General features: G+C 40.0%; 3 protein-coding genes across 6 annotated transcripts in view; 1 reads left to right on the top strand and 2 right to left on the bottom strand.

Annotated features, from left to right (window-relative positions):
- ybx1 (Y box binding protein 1) overlaps positions 1 to 4,362 on the bottom strand; it is a 4,843-nt gene extending 481 nt beyond the window's left edge. The window contains exons 1-7 of one of the 4 annotated variants that reach the window (XM_005941179.2): positions 4,112 to 4,362; positions 2,266 to 2,329; positions 1,953 to 1,986; positions 1,748 to 1,837; positions 1,285 to 1,626; positions 857 to 954; positions 246 to 532 (exon numbers count right to left, since the gene is read on the bottom strand). In XM_005941179.2, the coding sequence (XP_005941241.1) occupies positions 292 to 532; positions 857 to 954; positions 1,285 to 1,626; positions 1,748 to 1,837; positions 1,953 to 1,986; positions 2,266 to 2,329; positions 4,112 to 4,220 (978 nt within the window). In that variant the 5' untranslated portion in view covers positions 4,221 to 4,362 and the 3' untranslated portion in view covers positions 246 to 291. The remainder of the gene's footprint in view (positions 1 to 245; positions 533 to 856; positions 955 to 1,284; positions 1,627 to 1,747; positions 1,838 to 1,952; positions 1,987 to 2,265; positions 2,330 to 4,111) is intronic. The other 3 variants (XM_005941180.2, XM_005941181.2, XM_005941182.2) reach the window with 3 other exon arrangements.
- ppih (peptidylprolyl isomerase H (cyclophilin H)) overlaps positions 4,223 to 16,092 on the bottom strand; it is a 27,691-nt gene continuing 15,821 nt past the window's right edge. Inside the window, exons 2-9 of the mRNA XM_005941176.3 lie at positions 12,251 to 12,315; positions 12,100 to 12,123; positions 8,246 to 8,290; positions 7,782 to 7,824; positions 7,404 to 7,496; positions 7,147 to 7,234; positions 7,025 to 7,065; positions 4,223 to 6,419 (exon numbers count right to left, since the gene is read on the bottom strand). Of these exons, the coding sequence (XP_005941238.1) occupies positions 6,351 to 6,419; positions 7,025 to 7,065; positions 7,147 to 7,234; positions 7,404 to 7,496; positions 7,782 to 7,824; positions 8,246 to 8,290; positions 12,100 to 12,123; positions 12,251 to 12,315 (468 nt within the window). The 3' untranslated portion in view covers positions 4,223 to 6,350. The remainder of the gene's footprint in view (positions 6,420 to 7,024; positions 7,066 to 7,146; positions 7,235 to 7,403; positions 7,497 to 7,781; positions 7,825 to 8,245; positions 8,291 to 12,099; positions 12,124 to 12,250; positions 12,316 to 16,092) is intronic.
- The window catches only part of si:dkeyp-100a1.6 (probable G-protein coupled receptor 160), a 15,928-nt gene continuing 13,784 nt past the window's right edge, over positions 13,949 to 16,092 (top strand). The window contains exon 1 of the mRNA XM_005941175.3: positions 13,949 to 14,232. The gene's annotated coding sequence lies outside the window, so the exon portion shown is untranslated. The remainder of the gene's footprint in view (positions 14,233 to 16,092) is intronic.

The raw sequence follows: 16,092 nt of genomic DNA, 5'->3' as shown, positions 1-16,092 counted from the left end.
ATGCTGTTCAGACAAAAGACAAAAGTGATAGAGCTCAGTGGTGCCAGACTGTTTGCTTAATCAAATCCACTAGATTACCTCAGGCTTTCGGACTGTCCACTACAGAGCCAAAAAGTGTATAGGACAAGCTATTCAGCTTTACACTGCTGTAATACTGCCTAGTTATTTTGCTTTCAGTCCCAGATGCTGAATCTAATGAACACATGTAGAATTCGACATTATGAATATGGTCAAAGCAGACTCACCCGGACGATGGTAAAAGATGGTAGGTGCCGGTGGGCAGGTTATTTCCTACTCAGCCCCACCCTGCTGGGCCTCGGGAGCGGACGTTTTCTCTGCCGATGTGTCACCTCCTGTCTTGGCCTCCTTGTTTTCCTGGCCAGGTTTGCCACCAGTCTGTTGGCGTCTGCGGCGGTAATTGAAGTTGCGGCGGTAGCGGCGCTGGCGGGGCTGCTGATTCTGACCACCTTCACCGCCCTGATTCTCCTTGTCCTCCTCAACGTCCCGCACCGGTCTGGGACGGGGTGGACCCCTAAAGTTAACAAACAAAAAGGAAGAAGCTATAAGCAAACAATAAGGGTACCAACTACAAGGCAGAAATACCATGCAGAAAAATACATTTACTAAAGCAAGATGCAGGATTCAAGTGACTAACAAATTGCAGCTTTTCAGCAGCAATTTGTGGATAGGCTGCAACAAAAGGACAGCTTCTCTATCCAAACATGTGGAGATTACTACTAGTAAAAGAATCAAATAGAGAAATCTTAGTTGCTGGACACAAGACCAGGATGGAAACAGCCCAAATGTTTATTCGCCTATTGTTGCAGCCCTACATCAGTGAAGCCAACATGCAAACCTTGGTCTGAACCTTGGTCGGAAGCCTCTGTAGTAGTTCTGCCTCGCTGGTTTGTTGCCCTGGTCTTGACCTCCCTGGCTCTCGTCACCCTCACCTCCCTGAAAGCAAATGGATCAAACTGGTCAAACGCCTTCTGAACCATAGTTCAGTAGTGACATGCACCACTCTAATGAAACTAGCAAGCTTAAAGAGTTAATATTGAAATGATGAATGAGCATTACCAGGTAGTTCACCGTAACAATCATGGGACCCTATTAGGGTCAGTTTGTAAAATACTGGCAAGGCCCCCGATACACCAAGATTTATTGGTCACAACCACGTGAGGGTTAGGAGAGGGTTAAGAGCCGAGTATGACATAATCATATTACGGTCCCGACTTTAGGGACAACTGGGTGTCTGTTTCAGGATAGTAGCCTGTGACAGCATACCTCAGTCATCTCTCCGCGTGGTGCGTTGGTGTACGGGGGCCGGCGGCCGTATCGTCTACGTACAAAGTATGGTGGGTAGCGCCGTCTGCCAGGGTACGTGGGTCTGCGCTGCTGTTGCTGCGAGTCTCCTTCAGGGGCATTCTCTCCACCCTCTCTGCTTTTGTCACGTCCTCCGCTGCCTTGTTCACCCTCTCCATCACTCTGGTAGTTCTCTGGATAGTCTCCTCCACGGGGAGGGCCCCTCCTTCGGGGGTACCGCCTATAGCGGTTCCTGTCAGCAGCATACTTGCTTCCCTGGACTGCAACACCTCCTGGGCCGGTGACATTTGCAGCCTCTGCTCCCTGTGTCCGCAGTAAGATGGGGTTTTTTTTTATTTTTTTTAAACTAGAGAACATTCATGGGATGTTTTCTTTAGAAGCTGGCAGACTACAAAACCAAATTACTAACCAAAGAACAGCTTACCTTCTCTCCCTCGACTACATCAAACTCCACAGTTTCTCCATCTCCAACACTGCGAAGATATTTTCTCGGGTTGTTCTTTTTGATGGCTGTCTGAAATCATAATGGTTCACATTTGAAATGTTTCTAATCATCATAATCATCCGATTTTGATTTAAATTGTGAAAAGAAAAAAAAAAAAAAAAAAAAACAACATTGCAAAGCTTACCTGGTGTACAAAAACGTCCTCTTTTGTATCATTCCTATGAATTTAAAGAAAAAAAAAAAAAAAGAAGCAGAACACCATTAGAAGTATCCTACTGAGCCACAAAAAGCAGTGATGCCTCTGCAGACTACAACAAAGCGAATGAGTGTAAGGATTAACAGATGCATGCAACCAGAGTTTGGAGACGTGTAGATAATTCATCTGGGCAGCTTTGTAAGCAAATCATAGCCATAATAGGATTGGGAATGTTGCTTCACACACTCACACTGTTGTTATCAGGGTCTATGGAAAGAAGAGATGGGTGGAGTCAACTTACCTGTTGATAAACCCATATCCATTCCTGACGTTGAACCATTTGACTGTACCCAAGACTTTTGTTGCTGTAAAGAAAACAAATTATGATATATTACTGATCATTTTAGATGCATCTTGGTATTTAATAAGACTTCTAACAATGACAAAGTGTAAAATAAGAACAGACCATGAGAAAGTGACACATTTAATGTGTAAGTTAAATATAACTCCCAACTGTCATTCTTATTATAGATCCTGGCGCTTAGGAGTGTCTTGTGCCAGCTGCATTTGGTGTGAGGTAAGCACCATGAACGAGTACCACGAACGAGTACCGACTAGATTACTTCTCGGGTAAATTTCAAGACTGCCCCTATTTTTAATGTCCCCGTCTACTGTAATGCCACCCAAATCAAAGATTTCAATATCATCATAGCAGGCCGCTGTAGCTAAACACATTGACTTTTAACTACAGCAGACCTACTGCCCCATTTTAGACGCACTACTGAGCGTTCACACGTGGTAGAGTCGCGCCCGGATATGTTAGCGAGCCCAGCTGGCTTGTTAGCATAGCTATGTAGCTGAGATGGTCTGAACCATGTGCTTGGATTACTGCCAGCAGGCGGAAATGAACATAACACATCGGACAGCTTCTATTGTGACCAAATGCTTAGAACGTTAAAAAATTAAAATAAAATAAAAATACCACGGTTATACTGGTTTCAATTAACAACCGAGGAAATGGCGAAAGAAATCAGCGGAATACACGGCGGACATTTTGGATGGCCTCTTTAGCCATGTAAATAGCTCAAGCTAGCTGGCTAGGCTAATATAGCTTCGCAAGCAACCGTCGGTCGATCACTAGGCCCCAATGAGACCTCATCAATTCCACCGAAAATAGTCGACCATTGATAGTTATGCTACGGTGCTTTTCTGATCAAATCCAAATATAAATAGCTGCTAATTGTAACAGTGAAAAGTTTGAATATAGTTTCGACTGTTTTAGATTATTTTTTTTAATATTTCACCGGGGAGCAAGACTCGTGCGAACAAAGGATGGCAAGTCGCTAACGCTAGCTTGATTTCGATATAATTTGTAACCGGTTAAGCCATTTGATATCTCGGTGTTCCACAAATATGGCATTAAAGTTCACTTTAATACATCATTTCCCATTTCCTGCCTGCTTAAAAGGAGCACCGACGTTGGCATATACACACAGAATCTGATAACGGGCAGAAACCTTTTAGTTTACGTGACGGCCGACCGGTACCAGAGCATTCTATGGCGTACGTTAGACGCGAGGAGGCCAATGAACATAAGGGATTAAGTCTAAAATACCTCATTTAAAAAAAATACTCACATGTCTTCTAAAATTATTTTAATATGAAGGCCAAAGTGTTAGCTATAAAAGAATGAATAAGCAGCGGTCTATAAAAACTATAAAAAGCTTGCGCTGTCTAGCTTCCAACCGATACTTTAATTCTGTATCGCCAGCACGTAAACGTTTAGCGTTTTTTAGGCACCAAAAGAAAATTAAACTTTAAGAATGCTTCTCGTTAGTAAAAGCCAATACACTGAATAGAACACAGCCCATGAAATAATTTTTTTAGCCAAAGGGACCAAAAAATATACTGGGTCCCGTTGGCTAAAATAAAAATTTCTCTAATGTTAAGTTAATGTAATAGTGTAATTTAACATGTGCTAACGTTGTGCGGCTCAACGGCCGTGTCTAACGAACGTTTTTTAGTTTACAGTATACTGAGCTGTGGATCGAGTTGACAACCTTACCAGCCACCACTTTTGCGCATTGCCCCTGTGCCATAAAATACGTTAGCTATCTAGTTAGCTTAACTAGCTCCAGCAATCTTACCGATGACCTTCTTATCCCCCGCGGAAGCTGCGGCTGCCGGGCTGGATGGGCTCTCCGCATCGGCAGCAGGCTGCGGCGGTTGTTGCTGTGTCTCGGCCTCGCTGCTCATTGTTACTTGTTGGTAATGGCTTCAGCCGGCGGCGGCTCTTTGCTATAGTTCCCGGTGCTAGATGGTAACCTGGGCCGGCGGTGGTGGGGGCTACTGCCTTCGGGCTCTCTGCTTTCCTCTTTCCGCTCCCGTTGCCGATCGAACTGGGCAGAATGAGATGAGGTGCCGGAGAACGTTCCTACTCGGAGGTCCGCCCAACTGCCATTCTAATTGGTTGGAAAGTGTAACAGGAAACACTCGCGTTCCAATTAGCCTGAGCAACTGTCAATTTCGCTTCAGAAACGCGTTGGGTAAAATGATTGGGTAAAGGAAACCGTACCTGTCCATTCTCACCACCCCTTCATGATGTCAGAGCCAGACGAATCAGACCACATAACCGTGACAGTTTTGGAACAGTGTCTACTTGGTAAAATCATGTTCTGCTGACGGACCTGGAGCTAATATACATATAATTTAAAATATAATTGTAGTTATCACTATGCAATACATAAAACTGCATGGAAATATTTCAAAAGACTTGGCCAAAATAGTAGGATTATCGTGTGTTAATCGCACAGGGGGCAAAGGAAAGTCAACAGCTGAATATTCTGCTTAAGAGATCTAGAATCACGGGTCCATTAAGAAGAAAAACGATGCCTGAATGTTCAAACTATTTTCAGTTTCATTGTGCACGCTAGTTAAATTAAAAATAAAAAGGTGCATATATATATAAAAAAAGAGGGGTAACTGATAAAGTAATCCATGTTACTTATTACACCTAAGCATTAAAAAAAATAATAATCATTTAACATTTCTGGCAATCTTAATTACCTTAGTCACACCATAATTATCTTTGACTGTCAAAAATTACATCACAGTTTAAATAAGCTGTTTCTGTAAATCATTTAATTATTAACCTTAAACCAAATCTTAGCAGAAATAATGACAAAGTAAGTCAGGTAATTTTCTATTTTAACTGGTTAAAGCCAGTCATCATCCTGTGTGAATTTAGAAACCCCACTTCCAGAGCAGCCGGGCCCAGACTGAGTGTAGGACAACCCTACCACAGCCTCCCCCCCTTCCATTGTCATGTTAATGCTCCACTGGCACTGTTTACGAGCACTGGCCGATGTGTGAAGAGCTTGCTGTTAATGTCTGAGCACCGTTGTCCCATACACAAAGATGGGCTTTAGCAACGACCCCAGAAAGCTTCCCAACAGAGATCCCCCTTTCAAAAAAAATGGGGGGGAAAAAAGCCTCCTTCCTGAATCCATAAGAACAGCGTCTCCATCTGAAAAGCTTCTTTTATGCCAAGGGAACGATGTCCAAGGCCGAGGAGGGAGAGCATGGATGGGGGAGGGGGTCTGTGGAGGCTTAGATCTGTATAGATGGCTGAGATAGAAGAGGTAGCCATAAGTTCAGCAGACGAGTGCTTGGCACTGGAGTGCTTGCCATGGAAGATGTGTTTCACTGTAAAGTGGTCCTCTCATTTCCTCCATAACTTTGAGGTTAAGATAAATTTTTAATCAAAGGCACTATAAGGAAACAGAGCTAGTAACACTTACCAAAGCAGCTCAGATTACTCTGGGTACACAATGTTCTTTCAAAGTTTGGACACTGCTACAGTTTCTCAAACACACATTAAGTTGATAAAGTTTAATCATCAGGTAAATCTGATTATTACAGATGTGAATTATTGAATTATTATTAGAGGGACTATTTATAGTTGGCTTTCACTACTTTCTAGACTATATCCAATGGTCAGTATTGCAACATTTGACACCCTTTGACACTTAATGAAATTGTTTTGAATAATTTGATATAAAAAAAATCTGCAGCATTTATAAAAATGTACAGAAATTTATTGATTGGAAATAATACAAAGTATGACCACCATCCAATTCTTTGTTCAATTAAAAAAAGAAAAAAGGTACACAAACAGTCTTAATTTGGACTTGACAGAACAACAGCAATGAAGCAATGAATTTAAAACAAATGCAGTCTGAAACCAAATAAATACATCAATGTCCACTACTGGTCATTGTAGGAATCAGTGTGTTAATGTTTTCTGAAGAGTAACAAGTCACAATTAAGACATTAAAAGTATACAGAGGCTGTGTAATGTTGGCATGGTGTTTAGCACGTGTCGGCTCACATCTCTCCACACTGTGCAATGACGATGGGGAGTTTAGGCTTGTTGTTGGGCCCTGTTGGGACATTCTGTAGGAAGAAAGTGACACACGTTTAGAACAAAAATGCCACTCTAAAGCTGTAATCTAAGCACTACATCCAACTACGGTGATTTATATGGACTTGTACGAGTTACAGGTTTAATTATTTGTTACATAAACATTACGTTATAAAAGATTAAACTGTAGGTGTTAGTATTAGGCTGGATACCTGCTTTAAAAAAGGTCTTGAAGCCTTAAACATCACAGATGTAAAGTGATGAGTGTTTACAAAAGTCAACATTTTATTGGGTTGTGTTCATTTATTTCCCAAAAAAAAAGGCATTTCAAAATTAATTTTATGTAAGAATTTATTCATTTTACTATTATTATTTGAGCATTTTGGCTCTATTAGATAGCACAACAGAAAACAGACAGGAACGGGCAGAAAGAGCGGAAGAATTGTGAGAATTTCTTAAATTTAAATGGTAATGCTACATTTTAGCTTAATTTTTTTTCATGGCTATTCTCCCCCTTTGAAGTTTTTTAGCTTAGTGTACAATGTCTCTGTCAATTTACTCCTACCAAAAGAACCACAAATACAAATCTGTCCGTTTAAACAAATATGGTAGATTTATAGGGAAGATAAGTTCTTACCTCAATTTTTCTCATGACCAGCAAGCCATCAACCAGTTTTCCTGTAATAATTACAAGTAAGACAATTCAACTCTGACACAGACAATACAGTAAAAAAAATGCAATACCGTTGATTTACTCACCAAACACAACATGTTTCCCATCTAGCCAGTCACATTTAGTGCAGGTAATGAAAAACTGACATCCATTTGTTCCTGGACCACTGTTTGCCTGTAATATGATACAATATTAAAACAGACACATTTTGGTTAGGGTGATTTACCTGAAGTGTATCCGTGGAGATTAAGCCATCCAGTAGGAGTTTAACCCAATCAACTGGTAACATTTTCAATCACTATACTGCAAGATAAAATGTAAGTAGATTTATCAAAACACGTACCATTGAAAGAAGACCGGCAGCAGAATGCTTTATTCTGAAGTTTTCATCTGCAAATGGACCTCTATAGATGCTGCAGATACCTGTTCCATCACCCTGCACAAAAGATTAATAGTACATACAGTAGTAAGTAGGGGCTCATAAAGAAAGCAATAGATTAGGAAATTTTAAATGTGCTGTAATATGCTGCATAACCACCAGAGGGGGAAACACCAATGTGGTATAAATCTGCTCAGTTCAAGTCAATAGTTACCATGGCAAGATTTAATCAAAAAATTCTCAAATTCACAAAGCATTTGTGCAAATCTTCCAGACACAGTCAAAAGACAACCATTAAACTATGGATATTTGTGTTGTCAATCCAGTCTTCCATGTACTTACATTTACAAAGTCTCCTCCCTGTATCATGAAGTCTTTGATCACCCTGCCAATGACCAATGGAAAAAGAAAATATCAATTCTGCTAAAGAAAACCTCACAAAAGTTAACAAATATATGAAAAGTATTACAGTCTAACTGTAATAGACAGCAGATTACAAATGTATGCTCTTTTCCATTTTCTGTTAGTCAGTGTACACAATCACCACAGTAAAATTACTTAAGTTGCATGTCATTGCTAAATGCGAAGAGGCAGTGTAGCATTGCAAAAGTTTTCTAAATGACACTGTGAATCACATAACAGATGTGCTAGTCTTGTCATCATAGACCCTTCGTTAACACGGTACATTTCTTCTGTAACTATAGCGCAGAATATCATCTCAGCTTTGCTGCTGTAGTGTACACACTTCATAAGTCAAACACCAGAGTTTAATGTAAGCTACAGAAGTCAAGCTGCCATGTGAGTACCTGTGGAATGTGCAACCTTTGTAGCCAATAGGAACGCCATCTTTCCTAAAAAGACAGGAGTCAGTGAGAAAAGAAAATGAAGTAAGCAGTAAAATACTTTAATGTACAAACTGTGTCAACTGTCTCCTTGAAACAAAGTAGATTTGTCTATGTTTGTGATTCAGATTTTTACAGTAAATGGGCCAGCATGAAATATAGTACATCTGGAAAGTATTCACAGCACTTTCTCTTGTTCCACATTTTCTTATGATACAGCCCTATTTCAAATATTATTCTTGGAAATTCATTTAAAAAAACAAAACAAAAGTATTCGCAGCCTTTGTCATAACACTCAAAACTGTTACAGCAAACCAGGAGACTAATCAGGTTTGAAGGAAAGACGAATGCAGCATTGTACAGAGTCATCCTTGATGATAACCTGTTTCAACAGAACAGCAACCCAAAGTACAAAGCTAACATATCTCAACCCCTCATTAGGCTAGCTATCTTAACTGTCCATAGATAGGAGTGATTTCCTAACTTTTCCTCACCGGCCGCTAGCTACCTTATGGTTGTCTATCCTGAACCCGAGACTTCATCACTGATCGAGCATCATACCACTTACTTTTCAGTAAGGCGGGGGGTTTTTTTGTACAGTTTAGCACACCAGCTAACTGATTGCCTTTGTTGCAAACATCCCAGCAATCAAAGATTTTTTCCCCCTCACACCAGAGGAAGCAGAGAAACTAGGGCTCTACTCTTCGTTTGTGGCAACAAATTTTCAATTACGGACACACACACCAGGTCTCAGACCACCAGATCACATTATGAAGGGAAGAAATTGCCCCAGGCCACCAGGGCGGCAAAGCAGGTACTCATGTAACATGGGGCTTCTTCCCTGGATTTTGAGGGCACAGAGAAGCATGGCTTACTTTCACTTCCTATGATAAGTCGCAGCCCACCTCCATCCACGGCTGGCTACGGGCTCCTCCAGGAGTTCCACATTTTCATTGTGAATGAAAGGGCCTACAAAGTGGCGGCTTTAGCGGTAAGAGCACTGAAAATTACCTCCATGTTAGCTGCTTACCAAGCAGAGGTCTATGTGAGGCCAATGCAACTAGGACTGACTCTAATGTGTGGGAAGAGATCACTGTGATCACAGACATTTATCTTTGCATACAACGCTGCACAATCCAAGCCACATTTCAGGACTGTTCTGGGTTCCATAAGGCATAGATGTGAGTTGGGGAAGCAGGAGGATGAGGTCTCAATCTCCATCTTCCCAGAAAACTGAGCCGACACCACCTCCGACCCCATGACAGACCTTTGCTCAGGCAGTCACCCAGCTTCCCACTCAGTTCAAGATCCCAAAACAAGGGCTGGTAAGCCACAACTCAGACAGCAGTTCCACCGGGACAACCCGCGTAGCAGGTAAGTCAGCAGCTCAGGAAAAAGAAGAGTGTGGCCTGACATTCCCCTGCCATTTTATCAAAGAGTACTCCAAGTTACTGCCTGTCTTCTGGCCTCGTGCACTCAGTTTGCTCTAGGGCAGACCAGGGTGTAACTGAAGCCCAATCTGGCCTATGTGGAATCTGAAATCTCCGTTTTCCATAATGGGACATCAAAACAAATGCTAGGAATGAGAACTTTAGGCTACTTGTGTAACCCCAGTTCTCAAAGTAACATGAGTAAGATGTCTCAATAGACAAGCCCTTCTTGCTAAGAAAAGGCAAGAAGAGGTGCTTATGCTTACGTAGCTGTTATTCAGGATAAGTTACTAAAGGATAAGTGGTTCTGCCCAACGTGGGTTTTACAATTAGGGCTGGGCGATATGGCCTAAAATCCATATCACGTATAATTTGAAGCACGTGCGGTAACTATATATATCGCGATATATTATTTTCTTCTGTATAACGTATTTTCAACACTATAAGGCACACTTAAAATCCTTTAATTTTCTCAAAAATCGAGAGAGTGCTTTATGTATGAATTCTGGTTGTGCTTACCGACCTCGAACCGATTTGGGCGTGCAGAAATCTGTTAAAAAAAATGTTTTAGTACAACTTTGGTAAGCCGCACTGCTTAATGGATTGTCAGAGCATTACGGCTGCCATAGTGAGGAGCTTCGCGTAGTAATCTGGGTCCAAAACGCCATCGGTTCAGGTCCCAAAGTCAAACGAACACTGAGAGTTAAAAACGGTCTAAATTCTTTCATCTTTAATAAAATCATCAGCGTTGCTGCTTTACCAGGTGTAACAATTAAGTTTAACATCCAGGCATCCATGAAAACAGAATTTATTAAATTTAACGGAGTTAAAAGTTAACAGGAAGTTAGCTCGCTAGTTTCCACCTAAACATTTCATACCATGTTCTGACAGAAATTTCTGAAACTAATTAAAATGTACAGCTCTGCTACCACTTCCAACATAAATGAAGACAGAAAACTAATGAGCAGTGGCGTTTGCAGGGTTACTGAAGTTGAACTACCTGGTATATAATGTTGTGCTATGTGATTGCTAGCGACACAGCTATGTTAGCATAATATTAGCACAGTGAAGCTGGAGGATGAACGCCAAACGTTTTTTCCACTCGATAAAAGTTAACGTGAGGGATTCTGGTGGTTAGGGACAAATGCAATCGCATAGCAGGATGCTATAAACTTCAGTCAGGAGAACAACTGAGATTTTTCATCCACAATACAAGGTTAGTTATTAATATACTGCAACAACATGGGAATAGAGCAGCTGCGAGAGAATTCAACATTAATGAATCAATGTTACGGAAGTGGAGGAAGCGCAGTTTTTGGCTTTCCCCATATTTCAAAAGTGCTTCATCTCTTTGCTATGACTGTCTCCCAGCATAATTTGCAGACGATAATGGTTGTAGCCGCTGCGATGCTTTCGACCAAAACAGGCGCAGCTTGTTATCGCTATCGCGGTAGAGCGTATAGTCAAAATCTCTATCGTTGGCCAAATTTATATCGTTTATATCGTATATCGTTTATATCACCCACCCCTAGTTACAATCACCAGCCAATCAAGATTAGTGGAATGAGATAAATGCTCATCTCAGGGAGGCACATCCCATTGTGAGACATCTCACCCATGCTATTCTGGGAACTGGGGTTATGCAAGTAACCCAAAGTTTTCTGCAGCAGGAAACACTGCATCAAAGCACAGGACACACCTCAGTTCTGATAATGTTGATATGCGCTTTTTTCTTCCTTCAGTCACCAGATACTTACTGCTTCTCTAGTACACTTACCATGCAGGCACACATTTCAGCCCGAATATACAGTGGAATTTGTAAAATGCAAACCAATGAGCACCCCAAAAAGTTAATTCTGTTCATCTTGATGTAGCAATGTCAGTGGGAGAAGCGTTTCTCAATTTGCATATTAATGATCAAGAAACTGACCTCACAGCCCATTGTTCATTCAGTGGGCTAGTTTCAGTCATTGTGCAAAGGTACTGTTTATATGGTTGGGGAAACCTGCAGTCAGCTTAGACTGAAGAAATCACTTGAATGAGTGACGAAACATTTCTCCCACTGAAAAAGTTACGTCTAGATGAACAGAATCAGCTTTTTGGGATTTACTTAAACGGATGATTGAGCATGCATCAAGGCAAACGAATGAGCGGTTCAGTTCGCAAAACCTTTGCTTTTCTCTTAAGAATATTATACTCATTATTAAGACAAAAGTATTTCTTATGTGATTACTCGATAATTGATGGAGTACTTGATCACTAAAATAATCAATAACTGCGGCCCTGCTAACAAGTGCTTTCAAGAAGAGCATGTAAATGTTATGTCAATAACTGTACAGATTGGTGATGTGGTATTTGCAAATATGCATCCACCACACATTGCCTTACCTGAACTCTCCAGTACAGAACTGCCTGTAAGAGATTATGAAACTGTTAAAGTTTGATTTCTGTTAACACATACTGTATATCAAACAACAACAAAGAAGATTATATCATATAAGGCTGTGAGCAGTCTGTGATTGTGTGACTTGTTCTCTACCGGAAGTTCTCAGCTGTCTTTGGAACCACATCAGCAAAGAGCTCAAACTTCATCCGTCCAACATCCTGTCAAACAGTAAAGCAAAGTTAACAATAATTGATCAACAGAATTATCAAAGTTCTCGCAAACTTTTTTTTTTAAAACAAAAACAAGATAATAAGTTTGATGGGGTGGTCCCAATTGTCATGAATACACAACAAAATGTCAGTGCTTGGGAGGAAAAGAAGAGCAGACACATGGACAAATTTCAACTTTTATACTGAATATTTTAGTCAACTGAATCAAGTTTATAATTAGTCTACTAAAATCTTATGACATTTAGGCAACAAAAGCCAGACAAAAACAAAGAATTTAGATGTTTAATTTAATGACTTAAACTAAATAATGTTTTAGTCAAAAGAATATACAAAACTACATCTAAATTTCATGTCAAAATCAACACTGCAGTAAAGAAAACTACTGGTTAACCAACCAAAGGGTAACCACACAAAAGAATATACCTCGCGGAGATTTGGCACCAGAACACAGAAACAGGTTATTCTTGTCTAAATGATAATGTTACACTCACTAACACCCTTTCAGAGGGAGCTGAAGTTACACTTTCTACTTCTGGTTTTTAATTTGTGTCGACTTCGCTGAACACTTTACATATTCGGCGAAGTTGAACATAACTACTGTTGTTTAAACAACACAAGCTCTGCTGTGTCTCAGTTTTGATGTCATGCAGGTGTGACAACAGAAATAATGAGATGCTACAATCTTGATGCAAAACGTCACTGGACTATAAATTATCTTAGCCTTGTATTTACATATATACATGTAAATGAGTGTGGCCATCTCTCCGCCCAGTTCTCTGATACTGTTGAATTCGTGTAAGTGGCCCACTGTTACAACGTGTGCAAGTCTGTTTGAGAGAACAGTCTAACATTTGGAGTACAAGGAGCGGTTTGTCCTCATGACATCACTGCACAACTCGTCCTCCACTCCATGTGGACAAACCACAGTGGCCTCTAGATGTCCTGTGCTTGCCAGATAAAAGAGATAAAACAGTATGCTTAAGGTTTCCAGACAAAGAAATGAAATCAGAAATTGTGTTGATAAAGAACAAACAAGCACAGCACATTTTATCTGGTAAGGGTTTTCCCTTGTTGGAGTCTGGTTTCCCCTGATGTTTTGTACCCAACAATAGGTAAGACAGCTTTTAACTTTCTTTCTTAACAGTGGACTACTTTTGTTGTCATCCTATTACTAGGGTATCAATTTTCCAAGATTATTTCCATTTCAAGGGATTTATGCTACTTGGAAAAACCAGGTCTCAAGTGCACCGACTTAGACATAAGGCCAAGGCTTTAACTAACAAACAATGTTGAAATTTTCCAATCCACAGCGAGCAAATTCACCACACCTATATTAACTGATCAGGAGGAGTAAAAGAAAATAATAACAATACCAAAACTGAGAATAAAACCACACAGCAAACTAATCAAGCCAAACCCGAGGCTACAGTGTTGACATAGTCCACATATCAACTTTGCAACAGGAATAATCACCAGTCTATTGTGGTCAAAGACAGACGAGTTGACATTTCTGTGAACCGGCCATTCACTGGATCTTGAGTCCCAAGAAACGAGTGTAACTTGATATACATGAGGTGTAGGCAAACAAAATAATTTAAAGGGAGTAGTTTCAAACACACATTGTGAGCATTCACTGGTTGTCGTGGCTGCAGGACATGCAAATTGATGCACCAGGAAGTCGTCACTTCCATGATACATGTGGGAGGGAAAACAAGCAGAGTTCTTGGAAAAAAAAAATAGAAGGTGTGCCTCATCAGGTGTGTGCATCAACAATGGGGAAGCAGGATCATGAAGAGTTGCCTACCTGCTCATAACAGTCAGGTCAGAAGCAGGACTTACATTACTAAACAAGAGTTATCCACCTCTGCTGAAGCTTACGGGACTAATACAACACAGCATAAAAAGGTAAATTCAGAGCCATTTATTATTTCGTTCTCATGACAAACACAGGATTCTTCAATGGCAGAACATGGTTTAAATCTAAAGGAACATAAAGTTTATGTGTGTGCTGTATTGTGCAGAAGTGATTCTGCGGTGGCAAAATGATTGGTCAGTTTGAATACAACACTTTAGCATGTCTTAAAATTACAATAAAAGGAGTTTACCATACCAAAATAACAACTGATGCTTATTTTCATTAGCGATTTCCCACTTTCTTAGGTATGTAGGTACATACAAGATAAGCAGACTGGTCATGTTAATCAATGAGGCCCTTACAATTTTTTCTGGGATGCACATCAAGCACTGTGAGAGAAACTGAGAATTTTTGCATTTGTTCATTTTTAACACTGCTTGGTATCTCATTTCCTCTTTTAATCTAATATTTTAATATTAATAATTTACCAGTGCATCAAACGGACACACCCCAATTTATTTTCAGGGTGTATGGTTTGTAATCATCTCAGTCTTAGCAACCTGTAAACAGGGTAACACAGCTTTTAAGCTACGACTACACCAAATTTGATAATGATACATATCTATAGTACTACATGAATGCATTTTGCCAGTCCACTGTGACCCCTTAACTGTTCAGACTTTACAAGTGCGGTGCATACTGTAATTATCAGGAGAACGTTTTCTAAAATGAAATTGAATGTAAACAAGAAAAGACATTTTATAACTTGCAGGAGAAAATTATCTTTATAGTTTAATGAACTTGAGATTCATACAATGTATATGTATTCCCTTTGGTGGAGTCTTAAAGCAGACCTCTAAAATACCCTCTTCATATAATGATCAAAGTTTAGAAATACAACAATAATCTGAATAGGGGCAGGAGCAAAGGTATTCAATAAAATAGATCTGCAACAATTTACTCAGTAACTCAATTATAAAATATCCTGAAGGCAATATTTTTTAATATGTTTTACAATTAATTATTAACATCTACACCAGGAGATCATCTGTAGCAGGAAAGATTGCAGCTACTGATTATTGTGTGGATGCCTTAATAGGCATCCACACTATTGAGTTCCTGTTTCTCTTTATTCTTTATCTTTTCTTCATCTTCAAGTTGCTTCCGTACGTTTTTCGGCGCTTAACTACTCCCTCAGTTTTCAGCCGATTTTCTCAGTTCAAATCTTAAAAAATTCTGCTCTTTCTGCTCTTTCCTGCTATGACTTTTGGTGCTCATAACTTCTATACTTTTTGAGATATTGATTTTTCTTTTCAATATTTATTGCCCTTTTTTGCATATTATCAGTGGCCTCACTGATTTTCCTTGCCGGCTTGACCTGTGTTTTAGCTCAGTGAGATGAGCAGGTGGAGAGACTGACAATTGTGATGAAATGAGCAGAAGAGGCTGAGAATTTCATTTGAATGGGACAAATTAAGCTTAATATTTTAAAAAGTATAATAGCAGAAAATACCAAAAGACATAGCAGGAATTAGCAGAAATAGCAGAATAGTTTAAAATTTGAACGGTGAAAATCGGCTGAAAATTGTGGAAGTAGTTAAGTGCCAAAAAGATCCCAAGAGGAACTCAATACTTCACTAGAAAAATTTGCATTTCCTGCGAAAATGCTGTGTGGATGCCTTTACGCTGAGGATGTCTGCTGAAAAAAGCTGAAAAAGTGGAAAAAAAAAACAAAAAATTGCCCTGAGCGGGATTCGAACCTGGCCCTTACAAGGGAGGTTCTCATCTCACTGCGCCCAGTCATTCTCACAAAGAAAGGTGGAGAGACTGACAATCTGGTGAAATTAGCAGAAGCTGCTTAGAATTGTGCTAATAAGAGGTGAAAAGGCTAAACATTGCAGAAAAGAGGT

The sequence above is a fragment of the Haplochromis burtoni genome, unplaced genomic scaffold (genome assembly GCF_018398535.1).
Source record: "Haplochromis burtoni strain Fernald_Lab_line unplaced genomic scaffold, NCSU_Asbu1 Contig_60, whole genome shotgun sequence".
Classification (NCBI taxonomy): domain Eukaryota; kingdom Metazoa; phylum Chordata; class Actinopteri; order Cichliformes; family Cichlidae; genus Haplochromis; species Haplochromis burtoni.
This window is presented reverse-complemented; position numbering and strand designations above follow the sequence as displayed.